At 36.3% G+C, this 15,845-nt stretch overlaps 1 protein-coding gene across 5 annotated transcripts in view; it reads right to left on the bottom strand.

The window, feature by feature from the left end:
- Positions 1-15,845, bottom strand: part of ANKRD42 (ankyrin repeat domain 42) — a 45,377-nt gene that overhangs the window by 10,063 nt on the left and 19,469 nt on the right. For all 5 annotated transcript variants that reach the window (XM_037138593.2, XM_037138594.2, XM_037138595.2 and 2 more), the window contains 4 exons: positions 14,176-14,376; positions 9,648-9,773; positions 5,159-5,264; positions 2,293-2,468 (listed from right to left, as the gene is read on the bottom strand). In XM_037138593.2, coding sequence (XP_036994488.2) covers positions 2,293-2,468; positions 5,159-5,264; positions 9,648-9,773; positions 14,176-14,376 — 609 coding nt within the window. The remainder of the gene's footprint in view (positions 1-2,292; positions 2,469-5,158; positions 5,265-9,647; positions 9,774-14,175; positions 14,377-15,845) is intronic.

Here is a 15,845-nt window from a genome sequence, read left to right as displayed (position 1 = left end):
TCATTTCTCTTAATACTACAATGAGTAGGTTCAAAACGTTTTCTGATTTTCAAAAATCAGGGCTATTTGTGGTGCACTGCCTAAAGTCCCTTAATCCAGGGCTGTGCACACAGTAGGTACTCAAATACATGTTAGATCAATGGAACGCCTTCCTTATCTATTTGCCTATCTAAGCCCTGGCTATGCTTTATGGAAAAGTCAAAATTCCGCTTGTGCAAGCCCTTCTCTGCTACACTATAGTTCTGAGCGAAGAGACCTTTTAAACTCACTATCTAGTAGCACAGGCCAAGAACTAAGAGTCAGCCTTGATTACTCTCATTTTCTAACACCTCATATTCCAATCTATCGGCAAACCCCATTGGCTCTCTGTTCTAAATACACCCAAATCTGATCATTTCTCACCATTTCCATCATTCTCAGCCTAGTCCAAACCATGATCACCTCTCTCCTGAACTAAGCTCACAGCCCCCTGATTTCCCTGCTTCTACTTTTGCTGTGTAAAGGAAAATGGGCTTTCCACAACACTGGAAATTTAGAGGCAAAAACAGTCAAGGCCAACTGGACCCTGATTCGGCTTTCTCCACCACCTCCCTCCAGATAAATATGGTCTTACCAATGCTGAGTTTGGATCAAGAACAAAGAAAGCCTGATGGACCATATCTTGCCATGTATAATGCACACCCATGTTTTTGGACCAAATTTTCAGAAAAAAAATCTTTTATTTTAATTTTTTAATTCCATTATTTATTTAGCTATACTTGTTTATTATAAAGGTATTTTAGCATTTAGTTTTGAATATATTGTGGTACAAGAAATTTTACATAACAAATGATTATGAAACACAAGAACAGATATAAGGTATTTTGGGTATTACTCATGTATAATGCACATCCTTATTTTGCCCTCAAGAACTTGGGGGAAAATGCATATTATACACGAGAAAATATGGGTATATAAATATTACCTCAAAGGAAAATAAACAGATGTTTACGTAAGCTCTTCTGGAATGGTGGTAAAAGCATTTCATACGCAAGGCTGAAGCAAAACAACAATGGAGATTTCCAGCATCATGGTAGTTGCAGGCCTACACCAGGGACTCTAGGAGCCCAGGAACTCTGTGCAGATGTTCTGCACCTTCTCTTGTACAATTCTAATTTGGTATTCTTGCTAAATTTAAATTATATCAGGAACTTCCTCTAACCCTGCATTAGCAGGTGAGTGTGTTCTCTTCCCACCGATTCAAAACACATCTGAAATGCTATGCTCCCTCCCATCTCCCAGTCTATTTTCCAACCAACTTCTAGAGTGATGTTATTTTTTTAAGATTTTACTTACTCATTTTTAGAGAGAGGAGAAGGGAGTGAGAAAGAAGACAGAAAAATCAATGTGTGAAACATTGAGTGGTTGCTTCTTGCATCTGTCTCGATCTGGGGAACAGACCTGCAACCCAGGAATGTGCCCTGACCAATAATCAAACCGGCAACCTTTTGCTTTGCAGAACAACACTCAACAACCTGAGCCACACTGGTCAGGGCTAGAGTGATGTTATTTTTAAACATAAATCGGATCACACCGTCCCCACCTCAAACCCACCAATGAAATCTAAACATAAAATCCTTATTAGGCTCTATTTGATCTCATTGAGTCCCTGCTTGTCCAGTCACTGAGCTCGATTCTACCTCATAGTGTTCCTCTGGCTTGAAACGGTCTCCTGAGATCTTCATGTGGCTCACCCTCATCGGTTAGGTCTCTTCTCAAATGTCACCCCCTTAAGAGAGGACTCCTCTAATGGTTATCTTATCTACAGCACCGCCCCACTTTATTTTATTAGGTACCTATTTTTTTTATTAATTATCTGACACCACCACCACCACCGGAATGTAAATTCTTGGTGGTAAGGAGGGGATTTTGCAGTTCACTGTTTCACCAATACCTGTAACAGTATCTGGCACATAGTAGACAATAAATATTTGCTGCCATTATTATCTGTAAAAATCATTTGCCAACTAACAAGGGAAATTCTTGAGATGTTTCTTCCTGTTTCCTATGATCCACTTAAATGTTACCTTTCATATACCTTTTCCCTCCTTGAGGGAAAGAGATCATGTCTTACATTTTCAAATGTTCGATATCCCATAGCACAAAAATTATTCTAGTTCTGGTTCCCTTCCAAAATCAAAGTATTTTACTTCGTAGATGGTAAATGTCTTCAGGATAACTTCCAAATTTGTGGTAAAAAAATGGCTATCACATTTCTTAAAGAATAAATCACAACAGAGTTGGCACACTTACTTCTGGCATCTGTTTTATCCGACTCATTAAGACATAAATCATCCTTGGCATCAGTGCTGCCCTCAACACCATGTCTCATAAAAAATTTTGTATCATTTTCATCAATTTCATCCTCATCATCTACATCATATTTCTGTAGCCCCTCTAACAGCTTTACTGCTGCTAAATGGGCAAACCTGTATAAAAGAATCAACAATTAACAAGAAGCACAATTTTCAAATTGAAACTACAGTTTGAACTTAATTTAGGGAATTACACTCTGTACATTATGCTGCCAACCTACCCATCAGTAAAGGAGCAAAAGTGTATCTGAAGATCAGGGCCAATCTGATGTTAGCTACGTGGGAAACTCAAACAGTCACTGGACACTAAGGGCAAGCAGTCACAATAAAGACAGATTCTGTAACTTTCACTAGCAAAAACCCAACTGGGAGAGGAGACCCAAACAGATTGGCTAAATTGGACAGAAAGCCCCAGACCACCCTACTTGATCACCTGCATTTACTATCTGTTTCTGATGACCTAGTTTAGACTGTGGAATTACTTCTGGTTCCAGTTTTATGGCTAACTATAGGTCTAGCCCCCTTAGTCTTTATCCTTCCTCAATGCAAAGCACTTGGCATGGCTCTAAATTTAATGGGAAAATAATGACTGTTCCCATCTGTATTGTCTATTTTCTTTGATCTTTCCCACATTGCTATGAATATTCTAGTAATATACCCTTGGTTTGGGAGTGGTTGTAAATGCATGTGATCTGCATATTTTTTCTATAGTTTTGCTAACTGAGATGTTTAACGTTTTCTCCTAGGACATAGAGAGTTACTCGCTAAACACAAAAATCTCAAATTCTATTTTTTGATACACTTACACAGCCACAGTTTCCATTGCTGGTGGGAATGCAAGTTGCTACAATCACTTTGGAAGGCACTTTGGCAGTTTCTTGTAAAGTTAAATATACCCATAGCATATGACCCAGCAATACTACCCCTAAGAATTTACCAAAGTGAACTGAAAATTTATATTCACACAAAAGCCTGTGTGTGAATATTTACAGCAGCTTTATTCATAATCACAAAAAAATGGATAGAGTCAAGATCTCCTTCAACAGGTCTACTCCATTGGAATTCTATATCCAATTGAATACTATGCAGCAATAAGAAAGAAATGAACTATAATATATATGAATTCTCAAAATAATTATACCGAGTGAAAGAAGCCAGATATATAAGAGTACAGACTGTATGGTTCCATTCATATAAAACTCTAGAAATGCAAACTGATCCATAGTGATAAAAAGCAGGTCAGTGTTTGCTTGGGGGAGCCAGCAGTGAGGAGAGAGATTACAAAAGAGCACAAGAAGACTGTGGGGGTTCATGAATACATTCACTATCTTGGTTGTGATGGTTTCATGGATATACATCAGAATGTATTAATTTGTACTGTACAAGTATGTATACTTTACTGTATGCCCATTATACCTTGATAAAGCTGTTTATAAAAATAAAGTGGGCTCAGTTAAATATGAACCTAGATACAATGAAACTACACTCCGAAGTTTCAAAGAAAGTCCACAGACAAAATTTTAAGAAACATGAACTCACAAACAAAAATTGCATGTCAATTTAATGAATGATTGGATCCTGCATCCTTTCAAGACTCATTTGCATCTGTTAGACTACATTCCTACTTTATTGCTTTTAATTTATTGATTTTAGAGAGACAGATTGATTTGTTGTTCCACTTATTTATGCATTCATTGGTCCATTCTTGTATGTGCCCTGACTGGGGATCGAACCTGCAACCTTGGCATATCAGCGTGATGCTCCAACGAACTGAGGTACCTGGCCAGGGTACACACTCCTACTTTAGATTCAAGCAGTGTTGAACCCACATGCAGTTCCTCAAACACTCAAGTGTTTTCTTACAGCTCTTTCTCCTTCAAGTGTCAGCATAAGTGTTGCTTTCTCCAAAAAAAAAAAATAGTTTTCCTTGACCTCTATATAAATTCTGTACTCCTACAGTTTCCTTCATAACACTTAACATCATCTGTATTAATATTTCTCCCCCACAACTTTCAAATGGGAAGCCTTGGGCAAGTCTCCTATGTTCTTACTATACCTTATATAGAATGTAATATGATACAATGATTATAATCAGTAGTTTATAAAAAATAAGGATTACAATTAACGATTATTACAATAATTAAAATTTATCTCTCCACAAGACTCTAAGCTCCTATGATGGCAAGAACTGTTTTTTCATCTTTGTAATCCTAACACTAACTATAGCACTTGAAACATGATACATATAATAAAGTAGAATTTGTAAAAGCCAACCAAATAAACAAAAGAATGAGCCTGACCTGACCTGAATGAGCTGGAGGCATTTGATAATAGGTGTTATATTTAATCCAACTGTAAATTCCAAATTTGGTTCAAAAGCCACATGGCTCCTTTTGATTACCCCTTTTTAGCACACAGTATTTCTCAACAGGTGCAAGCATTTGGGTGGAATTATTCTGTGCTGTGCACCACCATTCTGAGTACTGTAGAACATGTAGTGTTTACCCATTCCTGGACCTGACCTCACTAAATATTAATGACGGTCACTAGTAGCTGTGACAAACCCCTACATATTTCCAAATGCTCCTCCCCCCAGGAAGAGGACAATACCATCCACAGATGAAAATCACAGCTTTAGAGAAAAGCGATGATAGACTGTCAAATGTCTATTCAGCTTGAATATTGTCATTCCATCAGTATTTGAGTCCTATAATCCATTAAATCTTCAGAAATTTCTGAGCATATGAGAGTATATGCAAAACCTTAAAAACAAATCAAAAAAGGAACAAAAGAGATAAGGATACCTCTTAGCCACATCACTGGGTTTCTCCCCTGCTTTGTTGGTAATATCTCTGTCTGCTCCCATTTTAATTATCCACTGCAAACACTCTATGTGGCCTTGTCCAGCAGCTGTAAAAAAAAACAAACCACAAAAAAGAAAATACACACAAAAAAGTGATTGTTATTAGTAGCAATTTTCCAAAATTTTGAATAGTACCATTAGAGAGTACTTTCATAAATACTGATCCTTGCAATAACCAATGAAAGTAAGTTGGGTAGATTTAATATTCTCTATATCATTTATTCATTCATTAAACAAACATTTAGTCAAGTATGTACTGTATTCATCCCACAGAGTACATAAACTACACAGAGAAGTTTATGTTATAAAAGGTAAAACTCAAAGAGGTTATTTAGTTAACATCACACAGGTAGTAAGAGATTTGAAACTATAATCTAGTTTTTTTCTAATACTTGTCCAGTGCTCACCGGCTGCTATTTATATAGCTGCTGATCAATCTTACATCGCCCAGAATGAGAATGCAATCTAGCCACAGAGACTCACACTGACTTTGAAAATCCTGTGCCATGTTATATTCATAGCTCATTCCTCTGACCCTCACAACTCAAAATTTACATGTCCCTCACTGATTATCTAAACTGTTTACCACCTATTTCTAAATCTTGTCCTCAAAACACATGCACTCAATATTAATTTTCACCTCCACAACTCTGCTGAGGTGCCTTCTTACCTAGTGCCCACTACTCTACTATGAACTTATCTAACTTCTACCCATCCTTCTAGGTCCATCTCAAGACTCAGGAAAACTGGCAAAAAAAACTTCATAGACTTAAAAGATCTGAATTTAAGTCTACTAAACAATCATATTGGAGGACAGAACAAAATTTACCAAGTGGCTGGCATATACAGACCTGTAATAATGTTTACAGAATTGAGGAGTGAATGAATGAAAAAAAAATTAATGAAATCTCAGCTCTGCTCTTACCAGCTGAATAATCTCAGTCAAAGAACCTGGTTCTACCCTGGCTAAGTGGCTCAGTTGATTGGAGCGCCCTCCCATATACCAAAAGGTTGCAGGTTCGATCTCTAGTCAGAGCACATACCTATTGAAGGTTGCAGGTTCAACACCTAGTCAGGGCATGTATGGGAAGCAACCAACCGATGTGTTCTGTCTTGCAGCCATTTCTCTTCTCCTTCTCTCTCTCTCCCCTCCCTCCCCCTTTCCCTCAGTAAAAAATCAATTTTAAGAAACAAGCACATTCTCAGGCAAGGATTAAAAAAAAAATAGTTCTTCTGGACCTCAATTTCCTCATCTTTTACAGAGATAATTTCATATTTATAAAGCAGCAGTGACTTACATTACTGCTTTATGAAACTACAATAAGGATTAAGCATGACAGTTTTGCGCAGTATTAAATATCATATAGCCCTGGCTGGTGTAGCTCAGTGGATTGAGCACAGGCCTGTGAACCAAAGGATCATGGTTCGATTCCCAGTCAGGGCACATGCCTGGGTTGCAGGCCAGTTCGCAGCAGGGGATGCACGAGAGGCAACCACACATTGATGTTTCTCTCCCTCTCTCCTTCCCTTCCCTTGCCCTCTAAAGATAAATAAATAAAATCTTTTAAAAATATATATATATCATATAAACATAAGGTATTATTTCTGAATTTAGATACGTATCTGAATTCCCCTGAACACTTTCCTCAACAATTTAACCCTTAGTGATTTCTGTTCAATTTCTACTCCTAAATTCCTATTTCATGTACTGGGCTGGCCAAAAAGTTCATTTTCTTTTTCCCGTAAGACAGCTCTACAGCACTTAGTTGTCTTTAACTTCATTCGAAACAATTTTGTTAGACTGCATTATGACAGCTGTCATATAAGTGTGCATTTTTTAAAAAACATCAAAATTGGTGAATTTTGTTTAGCCATTTTAATACTGAAGATTGAATAAAATATGCAACATTTCAGGCATATTATGCTTTATTATTTCAAGAAAGTTAAAAACACCACTGAAATGCAAAAAAAGATTTGTGCAGTGCATGGAGAAGGTGCTGTGACTGATCAAATGTGTCAAAAGTGGTCTGCAAAGTTTTGTGCTGGTGATTTCTCATTGGACGATTCTCCACAGTCAGGTAGAACAATTGAAGTTGCCAGCAATCAAATTGAGACATTAACTGAGAAGAATCGACATTATACCATGTGGGACATAGCTAACATATTTAAATCAATAAAGTTATTGGTGAAAATTAAAAATGTGTATTTTATTTTATGGAAAAAAAATCATATGGACTTTTTGGCCAACCAGATATTTTAACAACCAAATCCTTTTTGCCATTTAGTACATACTGACTTATACAAATCTTGAGTTATTCGTGGTGTAAGTATGTAACTCCTTAACAGTAAGGCCTGGATCTCATGCTGTGTCCATGGTGCGGGCACATGTTTGGTGCTGAATATATATGTGCCTCTGTAAAATAAATCAGAGTATGAACTTGAAATGAAATGAAAAGGGAATCAACCATATGGGAAAACATATTTGCCAACAATACCTCGGATAAGGGTTTGATCTCCAAAATATATAAAGAACTCATGACTCAATGACAGGAAGACAATCCAATTAAAAAATGGGCAAAGGAACTGAACAGACACTTCTCCAAGGAAGATATACAGTAGGTCCAGAGACACATGAAAGGATGCTCAACATCACTAGCCATCAGAGAGATACAATTTAAAACCACAGTGAGATACCACCTCACAAAGGTCAGAATGGCCATCAACAAATCAACAAACAACACGTATTGGCAAAGATGTGCAGAAAAGGGAACCCTAGTACACTGTTGGTGGAAATGCAGACTGGTCCAGCCACTCTGGAAAACAGTAAGGAAGTTCTTCAAAAAACTAAAAATGGAATTGCGTTTTGATCCAGCAATTCCACTGCTGGGATTATACCCTAAGAATCTTGAAACACCAATTTAAAAGAACCTATCCACTCCAATGTTCACAACAGTGGTATTTACAGTAGGCAAGTGCTGGAAACAGCCTAAGTGTCCATCAGTAAATGAGTGGATCAAAAAACTGTATTACATATATACAGCAAAATACTATGCAGCAGAAAGAAATAAGGAACTCTTACCCTTCATGACAGCATGGATGGAACTGAAGAGTACTATGCTAAGTGAAATAAGTCACACTGTAAAAGACAAATACCATGTGACCTCACCTATAAGTGGAACCTAATGACCCAAACACACAAATGAGCAAAATTGAACCAGAGGCATGGAAACAAGGAACAGACTGACAGGGACCACAGGGGAGAGGGGAGGAGGATTAAGAGAGGAAAGAAGGGGAAGACCGTAGTTAAAGAACAAGTATCTATGACCCATGAACATGGACAACAGGATGAGGATTGACTGTGGGAGTCGGGGTGAGAGGTGGTGGCCAGGGTAGGGGAGAGCAACAGGGGGAAATTGGGTCAACTGTAATAGAACAATAAAAAAATGAAAAAAATAAAAATAAAATAATTTTAAAAACCAATATTCTATGCACATTTCCAGTCTCCACTCCATGTACAAATCCTGTAGTAAAAAGCTTTAATGCCTAGCCGGCTAGCAGTAATCGGTGAAGCAAAATCCTGCAAGTATAGAGTAGTGTTTACCAAAGTGAGGACCTCTCTATGTATGAAAGAAACCCCCTTCATTTCCCCTTCTTCCCACTCCAACCACCCTTTCTCCTATAAAACTACTGATCCATATGGTGCTTATGGTGCTTAAGATTCTTAAAATATATTATGAATTAAACAAACTTTAATGATTAAGTTAAGAACCTAACCAACAGAAACATAATCTGTGACTGGTTGTAACATAATCAAAGTTATTTATGAAATACAGTCCAATTCAAACACATGAAGATTTTTATAAGAATTACCAGCTATCAGATTATTTAAAAACATATCACAAATGAAGCAAATGGAAATTTCAAGTGCAGTAGGTTAAAGATTTGGGTTTTGATTTCATAAATAAAAGAAAGGTTGGCAAGGATAAATCCTAGAGATATACTCCTGACACTGAGTTGACAATTTGACAAAGTCTGATTAAAAAGCAAAAAAAAAAACCTAATTTATATTTTAGAATTCCACATAGAAGGAATCTTTTTCAAGATCTTTTTCTAGATTTTTTTCAAGATATATGGTTTCTGTTTTAGCATGAGTAGGTCATTTTTAGTCAAAGAAAATGTTAGTGCTAAGAAACTTCTCTCTCAATGAATTTCACATCTTAACCATGACAATATAAAAAGAGAATTTTTGTTAGAATTACCCTCAAATGTCATAATGTGTGAATGTCTGACATCATAAAAGAAATATCACACTGAATTAAAAATTAAGTACTGTCTATACATTTTCATGTGTTTCTGATGTATAATTATTTAAAAAAGTAAATAATAGCAATTGTGTCAGAATTGAAAATTAAGCAGGAATCGTAACTCACCTTTATGCATAAGAGTTGATCCATTATTATCACGTTCATTAATATTAATTACTCCATCTTCTATTAATTTTTTAAGCATTTCCAAATCACCCTTAAAGGCAGCCATATGACCTGGAAATGCTAAACCTATGAACAAAAAATTCAGCATTTCAGTAAATACGAGTTATTCTTGTTTCCTGCCTTGAGCAGTCACGCTTTCAGATTTCAGTATTAACTGAAGTATGAGAATGTTATATCAGAATTAGTTCAGTCGATGCAATGACAAGTATTAAAAGGAGAACCATAAAAGACTATTATTAATTGTGTAGCCCTCAGGACCTCAAACATGCTAGGAGTAGTAGTACGCCAGAACTATTCTTAGCCATATTCACTTCTACCCATGTTCTACCACGAAACACAAGGTGATGGTCATTTTCAACCCTTTGCAAAAGGACGTATTTGGTCTAAGTCTTATATTTGCACAAATCACTCTTTTCTTGTGTTTGCAAGGAAGCAAAGAAAGCAAAAAAACTAAAAGCAGGTAAAGCACATGTATGTATACATATACAAATACGTGTATAAATACATATAAATGCAACATATACATGAGTAAATATAACCTGACCTAGTGCCTAGCACATAGTAAATACTTGATAAAATGTTGCTAATAACTACATATACTGAGCCCTTACTGAATGCCACAGTTGTAAACAATTCTAAGGAATGCCTCATTCAACCCTTTTAATTCTGAGATACAACTATTCTCATTTTTATATAGTAAGGGAAAAACCTAAAACAGCCAAAGACTATTTAAAAAGAACAAAGCTGGAGACTTAACACTACCTGATTCTACATCTTACTATAAAGCTATACAGTAATCAAGACAGTGTAGTAGTGGTAAGTAAAAAGGCATATCAATAAGACAGAATGCAAAGGCCAGAAAAACACCTATACGTATATGGTGACTGATTTTTGGCAAAGCTGCTGAGAATTTTCAACAGGGAAAAGGAAGGCTTTCCAAAATATGGTGCCAGGACAAATGGCTGTATTTTTTTAAATTAAAACCAACACTTTATTTCACTCAATACATAAAATTTAACTTGGTGTAGGTCAAAAATATGATTTATAAAGCTAAACTGTAAAGCATAGGAGAATATCTTGCTGACCTTGGAGTGGGCAAATATTTCATAGACAGGACACAAAAACATGACCTGTGAAAAAATTGATACAGTGTACTTTATAAAAATTTACAATAAAACTCCTGCTCTTTGAAAGACCCTACTAAAAAAATAGGCAAGCTTCAGAATGGGAGAAAATATTTGCAATACGCATATCTACCAAAACATAAAGAAGTGTCAAAATTCAATAATTAGTAGACAAGCAACCCAATAAAAATATGGGCAAAAGAACTGAATGGACACTTTACCATAAAGAACATATGTGAATGACCACATGAAAGATGCTCAATATTATTAGTTATTGGGAAAATGTAGATTAAAACCACAATAATATAATACTACACGTACATTAGAACAGCTAAAATAAAACACTGACTATATCAAATGTTGGAAATTCCATGGAGCAAACAGAATTCTCACGCATATCTCGTGGGGATGTAAATTACACAATTACTTTGGAAGGCAGTTGGAAACTTCTTGATGTTAAGTATACATCTACCATATGCCCCCCTCCTATGTATTTACCAAGAGAAACACAAACACATGTCTAAGTAAATGTGCAGAGATGCTTTCTTTGTTAATGGCCTCAAACTGGAAACAATCTAAGTATTCATCAGCAGATGAATGGTAAAAAAATATATATATATGGTACATCCATATAGTGGAATACTATTCAGCAATAAAAAAGGATGAACTACTAATATACATAACACAGATGAAACTCAAAACGGTTCCATTTAAAAATTCAAACTAGCTCTGGCCAGGTAACTCAGGTGGTTAGAGTGTTGTCCTGATACACCAAAGTTGTGGGTTCAATCTCCAGTTGGGGCGCATACAAAAAGCAGCCAATGAATGCATAAATAAGTGGAACAACAAATCAGTATCATTCTCTCACTCTCTCTCTTTCTCTCTCTCTCTCTATCTCTCCCTTTTTCTCCACTCAGCCCCCACCATCTCATTAAAATCAATAACTAAAATTTTAAAAAACTTCAAACTAATCTTTAGCAGCCATTTTTAACTGGTGTGGTACTAGAATTTTTCAAACATACAATACCTGACTATTTAGTCAGGGACACTGACCTCTCTTCCCTTAGATTGTCAAATAAAAAAATTACAACAGCCAATAACACAACAATAACTGTCCAGTGTTAATGAATCAAAATTATACCTATTTCCTTTGTCAAACTGACAAAAAATGTCTCCTTCGGTTGTGCTGCATTTTAGCAGCTTACATGTGCCATGAGATGAAAAAGGTTGAAAATCACTCATCTACAGTGAGAGAAAATAAATCAGCAGCTATGGGGCCATGGTCAAAGGAGGAATGAACTTCAAGAGGGAATGAAGAAACTCTTGAGGTGATGAGAATGTTTTGTATCTTCCCATCTGTAGTTCAATGAGTGTACACAACTGTAAAAACTCATTGAATTGCATACTTTAAATGAATCCAGTTTATTGCATATAAATAACACATTCATAAAGTTGATTTTTTAAAAGCAAGCCACACTTTGCTTTGATAAGGATGGTATCCCTATCATCAAAGTGAAAAAACAAGCCACAATGTGAGAAAATACATCTATATCAGATAAAATTAATAAAGGATCAGTACTGAGACTATAGAAAGAACTCAAAGTATTTAGAAAAGGACAAAGAACACAATTTTTTAAAAGGGAGAAAGGTTTACGCAGGTAATTCATAGAAAACTAAAATAGCCAATAACTTCACAAAAAGATGTTTAACATCACTAAAAGTCAGAAAACACAAATGTAAACACAAATTACACCTATTCATACCCTATCAATTGGCAAAAATTTTTAAGTATGGCAACACTGAATATTGTTTCTCTAAACTCTTAGCAGACATAGATGGTAAGAGTGTAAATTCTAAACCACACTGATGAAGACTGCGGCAACAGCTATTTATACTGAAGATGGCCTATCCCACAGAGCAAACCTAAACTAGACTTTCCCAAGTATTTACCAAGGCAGAGCTCTTAACTCCTAGTCTTCAGAGAAAACAGGCAGTACCTCAAAAATCCTCCTCCAGTGCTCCCAGTGTGCCATACAAATATCATTTTCTGTGTGCGCTACGTGTGAAAAAGGTTAAGGAAGCATTACTCCAAAGAATCTCTTGTACATGCACATAAAAGGGAAGACGGACAAGAATATTCACTATGCCCCAGCCAGTGCAGCTCAGTGGATTGAGCACAGGCCACTTCAATTCCCAGTCAGGGCACATGTCTGTCTGGGCTGTAGGCCAGGTCCCCAGTGGGGGACACACAAGAGGCAACCACACATTGATGTTTCTCTCCCTCTCTCCTTTCCTTCCCCTCTCTCTAGAAATAAATAAATAAAATCTTTTTTAAAAGTATGTTCATTACCATATCGATTGTAATAGTGAAAAACTGTAAAAATGGAAATAGCAAAAAATGTAAATGGCAACTGGAGAATGGATAAATAATGGTTTGCATAAAATATAATATTATACTATCACTTAAAAGAATTATGAAACATCTACCAGCCTAATCTCAAAAATATGTCATAGAATGTAAGTCACAGAAGGAAACATACTCTTCTTTATGCCATTTTTATAAAGTTTGAAAAGAAGTTTCAAAAACTTCTAGTTTTCTACTAAAATCCCTTTCCTTCATCAGTAACCAAATGAGGCTTCTCAGCTAGCTGGTGAATTTTTCAGGCTTCCTTGTACCTACATATGGCCATGTAATAAAACTCTTGCCAATGGAAAGTTAGCAAAAGTAATGAGTGCAAATTAGACCTTGAAAATCGGTAGTCCTGTGCATATACTCTTGTTCCCTTCCCACCTCCTGCTGGATTAGCGACAACTACAGAGAATTAGTTGAGAAGATAACAGGTCCCTGGTGACTGAATAGAACAGATTTACTCTCCAACCCAAGCTGTCATATAAAAGAAATAAACTTCTGTATCATTTAAACCACTGAATGTTAGGACTTTTTAGTTATAGCAGTTTGGTCACTTACTCTCAAATTACACAAAACAATACTGCATATTTTTGTGGGTACATAGATACTAAATGTAAAACCACAGAATGGAATTACAAATGCAAAACATCCTCTGAGGAGGAAAAAATGGAACTGATGGTACTAGGTAAGAGAGATCCAAAAGATTCAACTGTATCTATAATATTTTATTCTTAAATCCAATGGTATAAAGATTGTTAATTACATTAATCTACATATATTTCTGCCTAAACCACTTCACAGTGAAGACAAGAGCCAGAGTAAATATATGGACAATGATATGTAACATTTTAACATAACCTTGAGCTTACAACTTCTTCTCCTTTTCATTTATTCTACATATTAAATGCTAAAACATTTCAAGTTTTTTACTTACTTTCCTGATCTTCTGGATCATTTCCTTCATACTCAGCCCCCTGGATAAACTGTAAAATGTTCTGCTTATAGAACCTCTGGGCCAGATCCAGTACATTTTCTCCGTTATCATTGAATGCTTTTAAAGCTTGCGTTGCACTGCTCATTCTACTGAGTAGAAACTTAAAACAGTGAAGGTGGCCTTCCATGGCTGCTAAGTGAACTATAAGTGAGAGAAATAAAGAGAATTTCATTTTTGAATTGATAATAATCATAAAAAAAGAAACAACACGTTGGCTCTAACCCTCGTAGGGAGGAGACTATCCCACCCTCTATATAACAGAGACAGACTCTGAGCAAGGACAGCAGAACTTTCCCAGCCTCCATATCCTTATCAGCCTTCTAGTCACAACAACGCAATACTTACTGGACATGTGGAAAGGCCAGATGAGGGTCACCAAATAGGTGGCCACAGAAAATTTTCTTGGAAAGTGAAATCCCAGTTATACAGCTTACCCTTACATGAGAAAATGCTTGCAATGTAAGACAGATAGATGACAAATTTGAATATTTTTTCAAAAAAGGGGGAAGAGCCCTGGCTGGTGTAGCTTGGTGGATGGAGCACAGGCCTGTGAACCAAAAAGTCATGGTTCGAGTCCCAGTCAGGGCACATGCCTGGGTTGCGGGCCAGGTCTCCAGTAGGGGACATTCCAGAGATAGCCACGCACTGATGTTTCCCTCCCTCTCTCTAAAAATAAATAAATAAAATCTTTAAAATAAATAAATTAAAATAAAATAAAATACATAATACACTGAAAGGAATAAACAGTAGGTTAGATAAAGCAGAGGATCACATTAGTAATTTAGAAGACAAGGTAGAAAAAAACACCCAGGCAGAGCAGCAAAAAGAAAAAAGAATTTTTAGAAATGATACAAAATAGAAAGGGGGAGATTAAGAATAGTATAGGAAATGTAGAAGCCAAAACTTACAGACCTAGACATGAACTAAGGTGTAGGGTGGGAATGTGGACAGGAGGGAGTGTGCAGGACAGAAGGGAATAAAAGGGGGGAAATGGGACAACTATAATAGCATAATGTATAAAATATATTTCAAAAAAGAAAAATAAGAAAATTAAAATGACGAGAGCTTAAGAAATATTTTGGACAACATGAAGCGTAACATCTGCACCATGGGAATACCAGTAGGAGAAGAGAGCCAGCAAGGGATCGAGAACCTATTTGAAGAAGTAATGACCAAAAACTTCCCTAATCTGGTGAAGGAAAAAAGGACACACAAGTCCAGGAAGCTCACAGAGTCCCAAATAAGTTCGACGTAAAGAGGCCTATGTTGAGACACAACATAATTAAAATGACAAGGCTTAAAGACAAGGAGAGAATTCTAAAAGCCACAAGAGAAAAGCAGGTAGTTACATATAAACGAGCATCAATTAGACTGTCATCTGATTTCTCAACAGACACATTTCAGGCCAGCAGGGAATAGTGTGAAATATTCAAGGTGATGAAAATCAAGAACCTACAACCAAGGCTACTTTGCCCAGCAAGGCTATCATTTAAAATCAAAGGAGAAATAAGGAGTTTCCCAGACAAAAAAAAGCTAAAGGAATTTGTTAACATCAAACCACTCTGCAACAAATATTAAAGGGCTTGCTTTAAGAACAAGAAGAAAAAGAG

The sequence above is a fragment of the Artibeus jamaicensis genome, unplaced genomic scaffold, assembly GCF_021234435.1.
Source record: "Artibeus jamaicensis isolate MK-2021 breed Jamaican fruit bat unplaced genomic scaffold, CSHL_Jam_final contig_64, whole genome shotgun sequence".
Classification (NCBI taxonomy): domain Eukaryota; kingdom Metazoa; phylum Chordata; class Mammalia; order Chiroptera; family Phyllostomidae; genus Artibeus; species Artibeus jamaicensis.
Note: the sequence above shows the minus strand (reverse complement) of the source record. Positions and strands in the feature narration are given on the sequence as shown.